Source organism: Homalodisca vitripennis, chromosome 1 (genome assembly GCF_021130785.1).
Source record: "Homalodisca vitripennis isolate AUS2020 chromosome 1, UT_GWSS_2.1, whole genome shotgun sequence".
Taxonomy (NCBI): domain Eukaryota; kingdom Metazoa; phylum Arthropoda; class Insecta; order Hemiptera; family Cicadellidae; genus Homalodisca; species Homalodisca vitripennis.
The window spans coordinates 129,944,745-129,963,564 of NC_060207.1; the positions used below are offsets into that span (position 1 = coordinate 129,944,745).

Below are 18,820 nucleotides of genomic sequence, written 5' to 3' on the forward strand. Positions count from 1 at the left end.
TGTATGTTCTGAATATGTGATGCTATGAAATCTCTTTGGCGGGAAAGGTCACCAAGTGCCCAATAGTTTTTGAAAATTGTTTGACGTTCTTCAGGGTTTATTTTGGTTTTACACTGGATTCTACATCTATCATTGCATGGTGGTTTTATTTCCTTTTTCTCAATTAGTTTTCTGGACTTAGATTGATGATTTATATTCCTCTCCAGAATTTCTCAGCTTTTTTGCTTTACATTTCAACCAGTTGTCTTTGTTTAGTGACCTTTTCTTTCCTTTTTTCTTTTGGAGATCAGTGTTATTTTGTTCCAAGAATTCAAAAACATTATCATTTTCTTCAAAGATCTCAGGCTCCTTTTCTTTAGTATTTACAACAACTTCGTTTCTTCTAGGTATGTTAAATATTTTTGTTGGATATTGTTTGTTTTTTAGGGAAATTAAGGTCATTTTTTGGCTCGTAATTTGGATCCTCGTCAGAATCATCCACGTCATAATCATTTTCACTGTTAGGGTCATATGAAAAAAGATCTCCAGTAGCTTCGTTATCGGTTTTACACTTTCGTTTGGGTCGAACATTTTCTTGGTTAGACTGAGCTGATGTCGTTGGTAAATTAAGTTTTTTAGGCACACATTCCCTGCTTTTGTTGGTATTTTGTGAAAATTCACTAAACACACTGTTTTGATGTCGAAGGTTTATGATTTTCTTCACTGTGAACTTCTTTTAGAAGTACATTCTTTAGGAATGACATCAACATAACCCTGAGTTTTGTCTTCAGGTTCAGCTTCCCGGGTTTGTAGGATCGTTTGAGATTGGCTGGGTTTCAATGTGTTCAGTTAAAAGTTCATTTGTAGTTTGAAATATGGCTTGAACCTCATTATTTGGGGGTTGTATTTGGAATTTCCTCTTCATTAATCACTGTCCACTCATTACCACATACAACACTATTATGTGAATGAGGAGTAGGCCTATAGTCTGTAGAATTGCCTTTTTGTTTGGCTAATTTTAAAATCAGGGATGTTCTATTTGCTCATTCCTGAGACTTAAACTGGCTGTTGTGATGCCTTCACTAGAAAAAAATGTGTAACCTAAAAAAGTTCATAAATGAATGGCACACACAGGCAAGGCATTTTGTCTGTATGTGGCATTCATTTATGAATAAAATGTATATTGTTTACTGATAGTTTAACAAGAAAATAAATCGTAATAGTACTAACAGTGGAATATTATTAATAAAATTATGAACTATTTTCGCAATACAAGTGTCACAACTCAAAATATTGCACTGTTGGTATAACATTGTGATTTAGTTTCTTGCAAAAGTTCAGAGTTGTAATGACACATCTCAAAGTCTGCCACTGTGGAGGTATAAACAAAATGAAAAAAGTACAATGATTTTCAAGGAAAAGTGACACCATCTCAAAATTTGGACTTGTGGGTGACAAACAAAATTGAAAGTCAAAGCTATATTCAAGGAAAAAGTGACACAACTCAAAATCTGTCATTATTCTAGTAAACAATATAAACATGTACTTACAAAATATTACAACCAAACAGGCACAACTCAAAAAGTGTCACTTTTGGCAGAGAAATTATAGCACTTCACTCCTAGACAGTCAAGTCACAACTGAAATGTGTCAGTTTTGCTAGAAAAACATAACCTAGAATGTTCTAGAAGAAAAGTGACACTAGTTGCACTCTAGTGGGAGCAAGCAGAGTTTGAGTTGTGACGTTTTTTGCAGTGAAAAGAATAACTTATTTCAAGACTATTAAACCAATAAAACCCATTTAAAAAAATTTTGAGTTGTGACACTTTTCTTCTGAATGAACGATGTGTAGTCTTTATAATAAAACATACCTATCTAAAATTTCTAGCTGTCAATACTTTAAACAGAGCACATATACATTCATATAATTTTTTGTTGAATTGACTTTAATTTTCATCCCAAATTACCTGTAACTCCTTCTTTGAAGATGTAACATATTTACTGAAATATCCTTTTCGGTGTGAGGTAATGTGTACGCGTACCTGCAGGATAATTGTGCGTGGCCAGACATTACTTTATTGTGACATGTAGTTTTAAGCAAGCGCTCGTAAAATCAAGAGGAGGATCGTAATGAAATAACCATATACGGTACAATAAGTCTAAGAATATCTGTGGATACAAGTCAAAGAACTTACCGTAGAATACAGTAATAATTCTGTCAGTCCTGTCCGGTTTGACAGGAGCCAGTTATGGTGAATATTAGTGAATTAGTTATATTAGTGGCATCGTTAGTGAATAGTAGAAGTGTCGAGGTATTCAGCATATAATAAGTTTTGCAACTTCTGCTTTTGGAGGGTAAGGTGATAAAAAATCCACCTGGTCAGGATATAATGGTTAATGCTTTTTCATCATTATTGAACTGGCGAAAAGAGCCGAGGTAATTTAACATATAACATTTTTTATGACTTCTGATTTTGCAGGGTGAGGTGATGAAGAATCGACCTGGTGATGGTATAATGGTGAGCAATCAGAGCCTCGTCCTACAGGATGTGACTAAAGCAAGGTCTGGGGAGTATTCATGTGTCGCAAGCAACCAGGAAGGGGATGGCGAGAGTAATATTATCAACCTACAGGTTAACTGTGAGTAGTCTTCTTATTCCTATTTTTACCCAATAAAAACTTCTTTTAGTATAAAAGTGTATAGTACTACTACTAGATCTCAAGAGACAGATAAAAAACTGATGAAAGAGATGGATTTTTACTCTGTGTTCGTTAAAGAATAATATTTTAAAAATTGGGTTTCTACAAACTATTTAAAAGTAAAAAGAATTAGTGTTACAATTTGATACACGGAAAAATAAGTTTTTCCTCTTTTCAGTTTAAAGTGAGAATAGACTTATTTCTGCAATACAACAAATTATTCTGCTATTTTTAAACATTCCAGAAATCCCTTTAGTAAATATTCCACAGAAACAGTTTTAAGTGAAAAGTTGTTACTGCCGAATACAAAGAATGATGGCCCCAATTCCGCACTTTGGCACGCAGCCATTCAACCAGTTCTCTTCTGCAGCCCGCGCTCACTCAAGTTTTTTATCCACTTCCTGACATACACTTATTTACAATAAAAAGTTATCCTAACTAGCACAACTTTATTGATATATTTTAACACTTTTTCTTGATACCTACCTCAATTATTGGCAGTGAATACAAATACAATAAATATATTACGGTGGTTGAAAGCCTATAAATGATTATAAGATACGTAAAAGAACTGCAGGATAAACCTCACCTTGTAGGCCGCTTATATGCTGATGGAAATTTAAATTTTTGTAGGATATTTATTATTACGATAACGTTATTTATTTATTATTTTATACTTTAAACTATGATGTAAACTCATATTATATATTTTAATTATTGTGTGTGTGTGTGTGTGTGTGTGTGTGTGTGTGTGTGTGTGTGTGTGTGTGTGTGTGCGTGTGTGTGTGCGTGTGTGTTTGTTTTAACAGAGTAATAATATATGGTTTGAGTAATTTTATTACATTTCCAGATTAGAGTAACCACAGTGGGATTTAGTAAATTTAGAAGTATTTTAGTGTCAATTACAATCATACTGCTTCCTTAGATTTTGATTCTGATAATAATATATATTCCAGATTTAGCACATTGTTACATAGATGTATTTTCCCAGCAAAATTAAGAAGTATTCACAGACAAAAACCTTCAGACATATACAAAATACATATGTGTTTATTATTAGAGATGTAGCCTCGAAAAATGTTTGATAAATATATATAGAATAATAAACCTTTTTAAAACTTATTAGTCTTTTTTATTTTCGTAAAATGTACATTTCAAATTTAAGGAATTCATTTTCAGGTACTGTTAGGTAATGAAATCCTAGAATTTGAAATGTACATTGCACAAAAATAAAAAAATAAAAAAATGTTAAAAAGGTTTACTATCGTATATATATATATATATATATATATATATATATATATATATAAGTTTTTAAAACTACACATATAAGAAAAAAGCCACCCTTGAACTAATCCACTTAGCTATACCTTGCTGGATTTTTAGAAATCTATAATTCTATTATAAGATTATAAGCTGTGTAGCGAAGTTCTGTGAATGTTCAATCTCTGTAAATGCTAGATTACAATACACGCTTAAAAAGATATATTAGAAGTGCTTGGGAGCACTGAGAAACCTCATAGTTCAATCTCTGTATATGTTTGTTTATATATATATATATATATATATATATATATATATATATATATATATATATATATATATATATATAAAAGATAATGTTAAAGTGCAAAGGAACTCTGATAATTCAAGGTCTGTACATATTTGTTTACATGTGCACATTCAACATGATATATTAGCCTGATATTACATGGAAGCACTGTGAACTCTGATAATTAAATATCTGCACATATTTATTTACATGTATGCACTCAACAGGTGATGTTAAAAGTGCAAAGAAACTCTAAGAACTCTGATAATTAAATGTATCTACATATCTATTTACATATATACAGTCAACAGGTGATGTTAAAAATGCAAAGGAACTCTGTGATAATTCAATGTCTGTACATATTTGTTCACATGTGCACACTCAACATGATATATTAGCAGTGCCTGTGAGCTCTGTGACCTCTGATAATTCAATGTCTGTACATATTTGTTCATGTATACGCGCTCAGCTGGAGATATTATCAGGCCTAGGCAGCTTTAAAATCTGAGTTACAGATTATTGTCATTTATACCTGATTTATACATACATACAAACTATTATCATGTAAGCATAATATCCAATCAAAACACTGTAATTTCCTTACACTAAGATAACATTGTGAGTATGGATTTTATTGAAATAATGTAAATATTTTGTAAAATTATACATTGATTATATAAATAGACAATATTATTATAACTCTATAACTGCCTAGCTAGAAAATTATGAATACAAGGTTTTTACCAAAAAACACAAACATGCTTTCTATGTTTTAGATCGCCTCACTTAAAAATGCGTTAATATTAAAATAAATGTATCGTCAAAAATATCTTCATCTAATATTTTACGCTCTTTATGTAGAATATAAACTAGGTTCAAAATCTCGTATATAAAATCGGCGATTCCTTATTTCTGGTAATCTTCATCAATTCTATCGGACGAATATATTGTTTATCTAAAAGTAAAATAAAGATATATTCGAAGAATATCTTAGAGCCTTAAAATGTTGTTTTCTATTAAAATATGTTATTTTAAGTGCTTTAGCTTGCTACTGAAAAAGGCTGACCAAAGCCCAATCCGAAATCGACCAATCCATGTAGCTATGGCCACGTGTGGTGTGTGTACAGTTAAGAAATATAGTGGAGAAAATAAGTTTTTAATACTAAAAAAAGTTAACAAAATACAAAACATAATGTCTCCATCAAGAATAAATTGTAAATTTCCATGTATTAAAAAAAATTGCTATTCTTTAGAGGATCTCATCACCAGGATTACTTGTCTAAGACTACTGTATGGTTTGACCAAAGAAAATTTATCGCGTTTATATCATTTTAGGCTTCATGTGGACAGGTCTAACTTAGACATTCACAGTATGTCTCCAACTATGACAAAAACCTGTGCAAATATATTATTTTAGGATGCATTTGTTCCAGTGCCAATTATGTAAATTTAAAAAACGTGATTTAACAGACTTGTGATATGCCATGTTGCATTTATTAATAATACTAATAATACACCCACGAACTATCAATGAAACGATGAAATACGTCTTGAAAAACGAAAAATAGCCTTAAGTTTCCAAATCTGCACACGTATTTTGTGATCGTTTTACGGCTTATACTGGAGTCCGTTTCATTGAAGTAATGATTCCAATTGTTATGTTCATTCATATCCATCACCTTCTTATGAAACCGGTACCAGTTTCGTCTTTAGTCTGTCTCTTAGGATTTTTCCTATTAACAGTTGCCAACTGCTTAAGAGTAAAATTTTAAATTGAATTATATCACGTTTTTATGATATTTGGTTTTTTACTGGTGTGATATATTTGTACAAAGTAATAAGATTAATAATAACACAGTTAAAGTGTACAGATTCGACTAAGATTCTAAAGAAATACGACAAGGGAATAGATCAAAAATTAAAAATTCCCTTTAATGTTTAGACGTTTAACTTATTTACAACTTATATTAGGTATATTACTTATACTTATAAGATGCATCTATATATCGTTAATTGAACCACATCAAGGAATCGTTAATGGTAACATTATGTACACACTAATGGATGTAAAGTGTGTAACTTAATACACAGTAATACTCGTATTTACAACATGATAAAAGCTATCCCTTGTTCTGGTTCTTTTATTACGACTTGTTAAACAAAGACTGTTAAGAAACATTTAAAAAAAAATTATTGTAACTACTTTCTTTGTGTATTTCATATTATCATTTAATGTTCCGTAATAAGTAAGGTCCCTTAATCCTACGTCAATTTGAAGTTGATTTGAGAATACGTGGATTCATTTTTCAATATATTTGCTTTTTTATTTTATATCAATAATTTATTTTAAAAAGGCAAAATGATGAATACAATTTAAACTAAAACGTCAAGCAGATGAGTAACTCTGAATTGTTGAGTTTTATGACGCAAAACCAATATACGACCACTCTTCGCTAAATGACAGCTTTTTCATTTACTTTCCAAAGAGTTAAATTGTGGGAAATAATGTATCAGTTTTTATAAGATTCAGTGTATAAAATGTTATTTCACATAAAAAGACAAAATAATATATCCGACATAAGGTCGTTTCGTTTTATTTGGGATTTAATTTGTTATAATTATAAACAGAACTACGCAAACATTAAATTTAAATGATAATCAAATAAATGAAAAAAACACTGTATTAATTTACTATTAAATATAAAAAGTGGCTAACACTAACATACCCGATTGTTCAAACGCCATTTTAACATTATATTATTGCATTGAAGTCATAATATCCTTACGTAAAGTAGTATTTTTGGTTCTTTTTGGGCCAAATTATGACAAAGATACAGGAAAATATTTACCCGCATAGGTTAACGAATGTACATAAGTTTTTGTATTAAAAGAGATTAAGTGAAAGTTTTGAATTTAAAGAGTAATTTCAGTCCCTTATTGAATAAGTGATGTTTAATATTCTCACCGCCAGCCCAGTTTGATTACACATCCTAACCGTGTCAGTAGAGTTAGCCAAAATTGTCCAAATTCCAATTTGTACTCCATTTTGATAAAAAAAGAAGTTTCGCCCAATTTAAATATTTAGTAACAATACTATATAAGTAAAGAATTTTTTTTCAGATTGAAAATATGTTTATTTTCTTGTGTTTTAATAAGAGAAACTAAATCCTCCAATATTTAAGGGTAGACCACATATCAACATTTAATAATAAAATACTACACATTCTTGATTTACAACTTATTTGTCAAAATGAACACTTAACCGCAGTTTGGCCCCTAATTTCTAAATCTAACGTTCCACAAATTATATTAAATAAGTCCAACGACTTCAGTAACATATTCCAGATCAATGTTGAGAAACTCCAAAGATACAGTTAAACCTATATGTGGACAAACCTATGTGGACATACACAAAAATACATATACAGACAAATATTCAGAAAGACATAAATCTGTCATACTGCTCTAATTTAGAAATAATATTTTTAATGTTAGTTTAATTTCCACAAGGAAATATATGCCTATTTCGTGGGTCACCGGCCCACCTAATTCGCTTATATATATTTTTACTATATTTTTACTCACTCTATATATAACAAACAAAATTTAATTTTTGTAAAAAACAATATATTGGCCAAATCTATATATAACCCTCTCGTATTAGAATGACAGTCATCGTCATAGTATTGTTCATGGAGATGTTAAGTCCCTTGATGTATATTCCAGGGAACACAATCAGAAAACAATTTAAAATTTAATAAATATAAAGGTATCATTAATGTCGCATTACATGTCTACGAAAATATAAATAAATTTTATTTGAGAAGGAGCGAAACCGCTCATCAGCCTATCTTCAAATAAACATTTCATTTTCATTTGAATCTTCGTTAATAAAAAAAATGTTTTTACTTTTAGAACTTTCTGGTGAAAAATCAGCTGTGAGTTATTTGTTGTGAGTTAGTTATTTAATGAAAAATGTTTTTTCTTGTTTATATTTTTTAGTTAGTTCATTCTTGTAAATATTAATATAATGCTATGTCCAAAAAAGTACGTTGAGACGTACAAAATTTATGAAAAGTTTACAAAAATTTTGAAGTATTTGCTCCGCCGGGATACATACTCACAAACATGATAGGATAGGATGATAATGATAGGATATCTACATGATATAAATGTTCTTTTCTATAGCACAATTTTACCTATAGGGTTGCAATGGGGATTGGAAACTAGTCACACGCTTTGGAAGAAAGGTTATAAAACGATGGTTTAGTTGTCCTAAGTTTATTTACATTTTGTACATAAGTTTCTTCAAAATGCTGGTTTCTTTCCGTAAGTGTCCATAACTGATGCCTTACTGTTTATACCGCAAGATGCCTCACTTCAAGCTGTAACAAACACCACAGAAGGTTTCTTTACAGTAAATTTATATCTTTCCATTGTTTGTTGTGCAGTCGCCCCCGTGTGCCAGTCTTCGATACCAGCGGTGGTGGGCGTGGCCCGGTACGAAGATGCTCGTATAGTGTGTGTAGTGGAAGCCCGCCCACCCGCTGTAGCGTACCGATGGGTCTTCAACAGCAGTGCGGCCGGCGGTGATGTGCCGCGAGACCGCTACTCTACAGAACCTACCCGCAGTGTTCTTAGCTACAAACCTTTCACCGAGTCCGACTACGGCACCCTCCTCTGCATCGCGAAGAACGCTGTGGGGGAACAGAAGACACCTTGTGTCATCACCGTCATTCCTGCTGGTAACTAAAACATCTGAACCCAAATAAATAATATAGGCTTTACAAATGCTCTGTCAAATTCCACGTAACATGCGCCATTACTGACTTTATCTTCTCTACATACAGACTAACCATATATAGATATAAAGTAGTATCAAGGGATCCGATATAACATAACATAATTCTTACCAACCAATTCAATACCCTCACATTAGGACTGTCACATGTGTTGGTGTCGTACAGAAAAATTTCATATTATTATCAGTAATATTTATATGCGTATATTTCGTTGCCATTACATAAACACAATGCAAAAAAATAAACTTTTTACTTTTATTTTTACCTTTTGGCTCCTGAATCAATATAATTCTCCTTGGGCTAACGTGGACCAACGTAAAAATGTTTATAATCGTGGGACATTTCTATTAGGATTTAACGCACGGGTCGACATACGGATAGACAGCAATACAATTTTTGTATATCGGCCTGTTTAGTACGAAAAATATTTCTTCTATATTATCCGTTGATATAAGGCAATACAACTTGCAGTAAATTTATAAAATTATGTGATCGTTTATCTGTAAGATTGTTGTCATTCATTTAATAAATTTGAAATTATTTATGAAAACAGAAACAGTTTATAGGAGATTAAATGTTACTGAAAATAAGACATGGGAAATATTTAAAATCTTGTACAATAGTAATATATTGTCTAATTACAGTATACAGAAAAAAATTAAAACATTTATAGAGACATAGAAAGGAAAATATCATAACTAGTTTTATGACTCATAAAATAGTTTGTGGGGTCATTTTAAACATTATGGTACGTGTTATATTTACATTAAGTAGTATACATTGAGTCACACAACCACTATTATCGATTGAAAGACATCAGTGGAGCGTATAAAAGAAATATTTATTTGTATAGTTTGATTGAGCAATTAGAAATGCAGAAAACATTTAGTTAACGCTTAACAAGTAAAAAACGTCAACTTTTAAGTAATTTTCATTTCGTTTATATCTTTAAAATAAAAAAGCGCTAGATATTCCATTAGATAAGCATTACAATAAAATTAAAAGTAATGTTTTTATGAGCTTAAATACTCTATTAATTTCTTACTGATGGTAATTTGTAAGTATAGTAAAAATCTATTCCATTATAATGAATTGCTATATTTATAACAGCGTTAGAATATTTTATTATTATTAAAGTTCTAAATCATTTTATGGGTTATAGTATTTATAAGAAATAGTTACATTTTATTCTAAAAAACTGTGTATTATTGTTACAGGAAAGCCTGACGGGCTTAGTAATTGCTCCTTGGTGAACCAGACGGTCGAATCAGTAACAGTGGAGTGCGAACAGGGTTTCGACGGCGGGCTGCCTCAGGTCTTCGTCATGGAGGTATATGACGTCAGCAGTCACGTGATAGTAAGCAATGTGACGTCACGAGCGCCCTGGTTCAAAGTGGGGGGTCTTGGAGGAGGACTCAGTTTCCACATTGTGTTATACGCCGCTAACAGTAAAGGTCGCAGCGAAGTCACTGTGCTCACAGCTAATACATTGAGAACTGAAGGCCGCTTGGAGGGCTTCCACTTGCATCTTGGTCAGTATGAGTTTTCTATTATTTTTTTTATTTGTATAGTATGCAAATGTCGTTCCTATTTTTAGTTTCAATAAACCTTTTTGCTTTCTTCAGTAATCGATATTTAATATAATCGCATTTTCTGTTATATATTATATAAAGAAAGCTGAAATAAGGCTGAAATAAAGAAAGCTAAGGCACGAGACGTCGAAGACCAATTACAACAATCAGAAAAATTTTCAAAAAGCGCGTGGAACATCATTAATAGCAGCAAAAATCAACCACAATTTTCCAAATTCTCGGTTCCGACACTAAAAACAATAAATGACACAATTGACGATCCCTTTAAAGTGGCAAGTGAATTTAACACATTTTTCTCGACCGTAGCTGAACCAGACAACTCGTTTATCTTGGACAGCTCTCGCGAAGAGCCATTGACGGGACCGGTCTCATCTATGGTTCTTTTTCCTGTAGGTGAGGCTGAGGTGGCCCGTGTCGTGGCAAGATCTGAGACCAAAAAAGTCTTGCGACATCAACGGAATGTCTGTATGGTTAATCAAAAGGTGCTTCGAGCACTTTTTTGACACCTATCACAAATTGATTAATCTCTCTTTTGCACAAGGCGTTTTCCCCTCTGCATTGAAAACAGCCAAAGTCATTCCAATTTTCAAGAAAGACGATCCTTGCATCTCAAGCAATTATCGTCCGATTTCCATCCTCCCTGTTTTCAGCAAAATTTTTTGAAAAGGCATTTCTCAAACAATTCGAAAAAAATTTTTGAACCGTTACGAAATTCTTTGTCCCGAACAATTCGGGTTCAGGAAAAACAAATCGACAATCGATGCTGTAACGGATCTCATTCACAATGTTGTCGATGGCCTGGAAAGGAGAGAACATGTGCTAAGCATATTCCTCGACCTTTCCAAAGCTTTTTGACTGTGTGCATCATGCAAAACTGATGCACCAGTTGTGGACAAGTGGTATTCGGGGTCTGCCGCACGACTGGCTCTCGTCTTATCTTCAGGATAGAGAGCAGTGCGTACAGATCGCGAATGCCATGTCAAGCAAAGTGAAAAATGCCCTATGGTGTCCCTCAGGGATCAATATTAGGGCCAGTCCTTTTCATAATTTACGTCAATAGGTTGACGTCATCAATCCAGAATGGAAAGGTGACTCAATACGCTGACGACACGACTCTCTGCATCAGATCAAAATCAAAACACGATCTCGAAGTGAAGGCATTTATTGAGTTGAATTCATGCATCGAGCATTTCTCAAAAACTCAATCTGAAAACAAACAGCTCGAAATCAAACGTCATGAATTTTTGCCATCCGGCAGCAACAAGACCAAGAACTACGGCGTGCAGTGATGGTGGACGATGTTCTTCTTGATGAAGCTGAATCCATTAAGTTCCTTGGGAATGCACCTTGACCGAGGACTGACATGGGACGATCACATTGAAAAGGTTTGCTCCAAGGTTGCCTCGGGCATTTTTGTCCTGCACAATCTTGCAAAATTTTGTTCTTTGGAAAGTATTGGAAAACGGCATATTTTGGCCTGATACATCCACATTTGACTTACGGCTTGAGACTGTGGGGGCAGCTGTTCTAAGTACAAATTCGAAAGAGTATTTAGAACTCAAAAGAAAGCTGTCAGAATTCTTTCAAAAATTGAAACCCCAGAGAGTCGTGTAAAGATTCCTTTTAGGGAGCTTGGATTGCTGACTTTACCCTGCCTCTATATTCTCGATGTCGCCCTGTACTGTAGACTCAAATGTGAGTTGCTGCAGGGTAGGGATGTCCATCAGTACGAGACTAGAGGCAGGGACAACTTTAGAATCGACCAACACAGAACAATTGCTTTTGAAACTTGCCGTCACAAGTTGGTGTCAGAAATAATCAATAGGCTCCCTGAAGTTATCAAACAACTCGATGATCCAAAAAAAATTCAAAGCTCGTCTAAAAACACCTCCTGGTATCAAAGGCATTTTATTCTGTTGATGAGTTCATGATGGGCCGCTGGGATGAAAATTTTGAAAATTAAGAGCAACGAGAAAAATCCTGGTTCTGATTATTGCCTTTCATTAAATAATAATTTTAGTTGACAAATCATCATGTATGTTGACAAATAACTGATGTATTTTTTGTACCATTACTGACGCTTGCTATGCAATTGTTGTAAATTGTTTTTTATGCAATAAAGGAATATTATTATTATATTATTATTATTATTATTATTATTAGAATCTATTTCACGGGTAATTTACACATTGGTGTTAGTAATATATCTAAAATGAAAACCTCACTTCACTATGCTTTACATTTTTTCAATCATTTACTCATTATAATAATGTTAATTCTTTCATTTTCAAATTAATATATTTACTTTATAGTTTTCACCGATCGTAACTTTCAGAATTTTACGGCTTTTAGGTCAAGTAAACTGGAGCATTTAAACAAAATATAAAATATGTAAATTATAAGTTCTTATGGTCAACCTCAGTCCCTCCCTTGTTAGTAGGTACCATAATTAATACGTAAAATCAGGCCCTAATAATTTCAGCAGTAGTTTCTGAAGTATTTCAAAATTACATTTCTGTATGTATTGCACAATGTTACTATAACATCAAAACCAAACAATAAGTTTCTTGTATATATTCTTTTGAGGTTAAAAATAGATATTATTTTATTAAAAATTGAAATCTCTCGTCAATTACAAAAGTTTTAGTTTAATTGTGTGTTTTGAATATATTATACTTCGCTTGAATTTGAATACATCTTAAATTTGGAAATGTATAAACTAATAATTATATCTTATACATACCAATTCAAAAAACTAATTATTCATTGTTTAAAGTATTTTTCAGTGCAACATTGTAAAAACTGAAGGTCTCTGAGCCTCTTCATGGGTAAAAACACCAAATTTATAGAAACCAATTCCTTAACTATTTATCATCTCCACTACATTTTATTGGAAAATCTGACTCCAGATAAAACTTTAATGTGGATATTCAAAAGGCTTATCTGAATAAATATAATATACTCGTAAATACAATACTAGAGTTACTGACAAAAATAATCTAAATGATAATCAAATATATCAATATATCTTTTCACTAAACTCAAACGTAATTTTGAAGGTCTGTATATTCTTACCGAATCTTATGGGGAAAAGTAGTGTTTATGTTAAAGATTACAAAAAATGAGTATGCGGTATTGAAAAGACATCATGTAATTATTTTCTTGCGTACACTGGATAATAATTTAATATAAACTACAAGTAGATTCATTAGAATAGCTGTTGCATTGGGTGAAAGTTATTATGTTTTTATCCAAACCTATGTTATGTTTGTAACCTATATTATTGGGTTGAGTTAGAATAGGGCTAGCATCAAAAATCTAAATATTTGCAAAACTTTCCCACCTCCTTCTATTCATTAATAAACTCATTAAACTAAACAGTAGAATAAAGGATTTTTAATAAGTAATGCATTAATCGTTCTCTGTCAGAATTGTCAGAAATTAATAAAACAAAATTTTAAAATTAATCTAGATGATCTGTCATTAACATACATAATGTGCTGAAGATATCTTGGCAGATAAGATGAAGTGAACAAGTTTAACTTACAATCACATTACGACTTGTGTCGCCTAAGTTTACTGGCAGCTTAATACTTTAGAACAAAATAATCAGATAATGAACTTTGCAGACCACGCTTATTAAATTAACACCATTTCAAAATCTAGTAGTTTACTTCAGTTAATGAACTTCGTTACTGAATAGTACTGAAGTTAATGCAAACGTTAACTTAATTTCTCTTTCTTAAGGCATTAGAATAAGAGATTTCATTTGTTCATTACGCTACAATTACTTGACAAAATGCTACTGGAATAATCAATTTACTGTTGTAAATCGTATTTTATGGGCCTGTTAGGTGTGTGTATAGAGCGTTAATTATATTTATGTAGGGTTTGAAACAACTATAGAATGTTTATACAAATATTACAGTTACATTATTTTAGATTTATTATAGATATTTTTAAAGAAAACTATGTTTAGTTCATTTTGAACCACATAAATTTGAAGCAACGGAAACGTATACAACGCAGTCAAAAGTAATATCGGAAACAGTATTACCTAAACAATAGTTCTTAATTTAAATATTTATACAACATTTTTTCGTTCAGTTTACAATTTACCAAAACAGAATGCGAATTTATTTCAATTTAAACAACAAATAAATAATAGATGCATTACTCTACGTTAAACTACATATTTATAAATAAACGTTTTTAAATGAACCATGATACCTCAATCTTTCAGTTTTTGGGCATGATAAGTCCCACCGTTATTCTTAAAATATTGTATCATGGTATCATAGGGAAAAAGCCGCGGCTCTTTAATGGAGCGGTCAAGGATTAAAATTCATGAGAGGTAAGTTATTTAAATATCTTTCCTTTAAAAGTTTGGTATACCTGATTAATATTCCATTAACATGGAAAAAAACCCTTAAGAATAATTAAATAGCCATGTTTATGTATAGTATACAGTGGTAAATTTACACGATTTTTCAAAATATGTAACAATAATAATATTTTTTACAGTCATACAGAAACAAATAACAGGATTAGTTTATTATAACCACGGTATAATAAAAAACTCCTAAGTTATATTATCATGCGTCAGCAGGAATTACCTGTTTATGTGTGCAACATATTAAATATCAAAGACAATATGATAGGTTAAACTGAAATGCACATACCATATCAGTTATGAATAGAAAGTAACTCAAATATTCTTCTTACGGCCCAAATTTCAACATCCATTATTAATTTACTCTGCGAATATATAATAAATTATTAATTGGTAAAAAAGTCACTGATTTTAAACAAAGCTGATGTACTGTTAAGAAAATATAATTGTCCATCTCGGAAATAATCATGATTTAAATTAACTTTCTCAATGCTTGATTGAAGTTATTAATCTGAACTAGATTGGAGAGAAAGTTCGCTACATTATAAAGTATAGCGACGTCGAAATAAACGAGTAGCTGTGGACACTATATTGAAAAGCTTATACTAAATATTACATATTTAAGTAATATTATACACCTTAATATATTGGAATAGCTAACTAGTCATTTCTAGGGTCTTTCAAGGGAATTAAACTTTTTTTGTTATTCATTGCGCATGTTTTATTCTTTAATTGTACACTTTTTTGTTAGTTATTTAAAAACAAGTAGTATCCTCTACTTTAATTTTCAGCATAAACCTGTGAGTAGAATTGTGCGTATGGAACATATTTACCGCATGGATTATAATTTTTAAACATAAAACATACCAATTTTATGAGAAAAGACAGCAACCCTTTCTGACACGATTTATTAGGACACAAAATATATGGTAACTAATAGAATGTTTCTCTCTGTGTGTTGCAGCTTCTACCCCTCTACTTCTGCAGCTGTCCCCTCTGATAGCCGTGGGGGTGGGGGTGGCGGGATCCGTCCTGCTGTTGACTCTGGCAGTAGTGGGAGCCCTGAGGCTGAGACGGCGTCGCGATAAAAAACCTGGAGACTCTACTAAACATTCCTCAGAGAGCAACGATAGTATTGAGAAAAACCCGGATATCATTCCGCACAGCAATGGTACTACATAAATGGCAAATTAACTTAACTTATCGACCTTTTACATTTTGTTTAGTTGGATTTCATTTATTATTAAGCCAATGAGCTTATTACAAAAAAGAATCTTGCACACAAGTTAGAGTTACACACAATTTGGTATATATACAAACCGGTATCAAGTGCGATGTAAATGTCAGTGTTTAATGACAGTTACATCTCATCTTGTACTTTAGTTTTCCATTTACACAATGGTCTCTTCATGAGATATTTGAAATTCAAAGATTATTAGTCTGATGCTAAGGGTACCTATATTTGTGTATTGTTTAGATTATCAAGAGACATGTATAGTCGCCAGTGAAAGTAACTTTCTGCACGATCCAATAGAGTACGACGATGAAGAATTCCCAAAACACGAGGTAAACATAGTTTTAGTTAGAATAATAAATTTTTCTTGCATCTGCAGGCTATTAGTTTTAAAATATTATTTATTGATTCCCTAGCAGTTCTTAATCGCAAATTACATGTATATACAAATGTACGTTTAATAATATTATAAACTTACATCTACATAATATAAATTTATATTATTGGTACAATAAATAGATTGTCGCGAATATTTTTAAAATTTGTGGCTCAAGTAACACCGTAATTAAATGTAGTTACCAAAACATAAAGGATTATTGAAGATAATATTTAACACTATTGTACGTTTCAAGAACTTTTCCACGATCAAAATTTCTATTTTTAATTTCATTGTAGAATGTTTGTTAAAGACAAAGGACGAATTGTGAAGCTTGAAGGATATTCCGGATATTCACCATTGATCTAAACTATGGCATTGTCTGGAAAAATTATATTTCCTTTACTGAATTTTATGTAAAGCTTTAAGTAGTTTTAATGATTAAACAGACTGACAATATTTTCAGACTGAACATAGAATGTGACATGGATCAATAATAGCAGTTGAAATCAATATTTGCTACTTAAAATTGATTTTCATCGTTGAAGCAGTTCTAAAAAAGGTAAATATTTTTGGTACAAGAAAAAGATGCTGATTTCAGTTTCCCTTTCTAATGTGAACATTACACGTATTAAAAAGCGATATAGTAGGTCTGAATAATTTGGATTTTTACAAATTGCATATATTTCTATTAACAAACTATTATTTATATTTATTATTGAAAGTAGCTATATAGTCTCCAGAGATACACTTCAGTAAAACAATGGCTAAGAACGTAATGATGAACTTAGCAAAGCATAACATTCTATGATCACAGTATCAAAGTAAAACTAATCAACAAACAATTATCTCTATGCTGATAGAAGGGGGGTTCTTAATAGGCAGAGATAAACTTCTGTTAGGCAAGAGCCTGGAAAGTGATCATGAACCTGGCCAAGCAGAACGTTCTATTATCACAGTATCGGAGTGTTATCAACAAACTTCTTGTAAGCATTAAACCATCGACCAATAAAAATTGATTTAAATCCCGTCCAAATCATCTCTTGGCATTTAATGACGTAATCACTTGGAGCATATTATGTCCCTCCACGGGATCACATTATTATTTCTGTTCTGTAGCTAGCATAAATTGATTATATGGTTAAACCACTTCTGTGCCTGTTTTGTGCAGCTATTTATTAAAAGAAATGCAAACTACGTTTTGAAACCTACAAACTTGCATGATGGTATAAGCTTCTCTGATATACCTCTTCAGTCTCTGTCGCCCTAGTGGCGCTATCATACAACGTGCTATGGTGGGAAGTAATAATAATAATATAATAATAATTAACTTTATTGTGAACAGACAATGCACACATTGTATCACAATCGTCCTACCTAACCTAATCATTCATACTGACAATACACCATTCAGACATACATTGTATCACTCACGCCTCTTTCACACGATTTACAGGCCCGGCAAATTTATTTGTTTTGATGGTCTTTGAGAATTTTAGGTTTTAATCATCCCAGCGACCCATCATAAACTCACCAACTGAGTAAAATGCCCTCGAAATTAAAAGAGTTTTCAACTGAGTTTTGAAATGTTTTCCATTTTGTTGTTTAATGTGTTCAGGGAGACTATTGATCAATCTGACACCAACCTGGGATGGTAAATTTCTGAACGCATTTGTCCTGTGCTGTTGGACGCGCAAGTTGTCCCTGCCTCTCGTCCCGTGTTGGTGAACATCCCGTCCCCTAACCAAAGCACACCTTGACACGGAGTAGAGGATCACCTCGAGAATGTAGAGACAGGGCAAAGTCAGAAATCCCAGCTCCCTAAACGCGCTTCTACACGACTCTCTATTGTTTAAATTCAAAATTACTCTTACGGCCTTTTTTTGGAGCCTGAAGACTCGCTCCAGCTTGTGCTGTGCACAACTACCCCAAAGTCTGATTCCATATCCCAAGTGGGGATAAATTAAACCATAATAGGCCGTTTTTAATACCGTAATAGGGCAGTGTTTTGCCAAATTGCGAAGGGCAAAGATGCCCGATGCAACCTTGGCACAGACATGATCCACGTGAACGTCCCAGGTTAGTCCTCGATCTAGGAACATTCCTAGGAATTTTGTTGATTCCGTTTCATCGAGCGGGAGATCATCCACAAATACTGAAGGTCTTGTTTCAGATTCTCGTTTGCTTAGCGA

At 32.3% G+C, this 18,820-nt stretch overlaps 1 protein-coding gene across 3 annotated transcripts in view; it reads left to right on the forward strand.

Annotated features, from left to right (window-relative positions):
- LOC124371277 (nephrin-like) overlaps positions 1–18,820 on the forward strand; it is a 136,515-nt gene that overhangs the window by 97,945 nt on the left and 19,750 nt on the right. For all 3 annotated transcript variants that reach the window (XM_046829628.1, XM_046829620.1, XM_046829622.1), the window contains exons 10-14: positions 2,460–2,619; positions 8,683–8,976; positions 10,251–10,565; positions 15,983–16,189; positions 16,496–16,584. In XM_046829628.1, the coding sequence (XP_046685584.1) occupies positions 2,460–2,619; positions 8,683–8,976; positions 10,251–10,565; positions 15,983–16,189; positions 16,496–16,584 (1,065 nt within the window). The remainder of the gene's footprint in view (positions 1–2,459; positions 2,620–8,682; positions 8,977–10,250; positions 10,566–15,982; positions 16,190–16,495; positions 16,585–18,820) is intronic.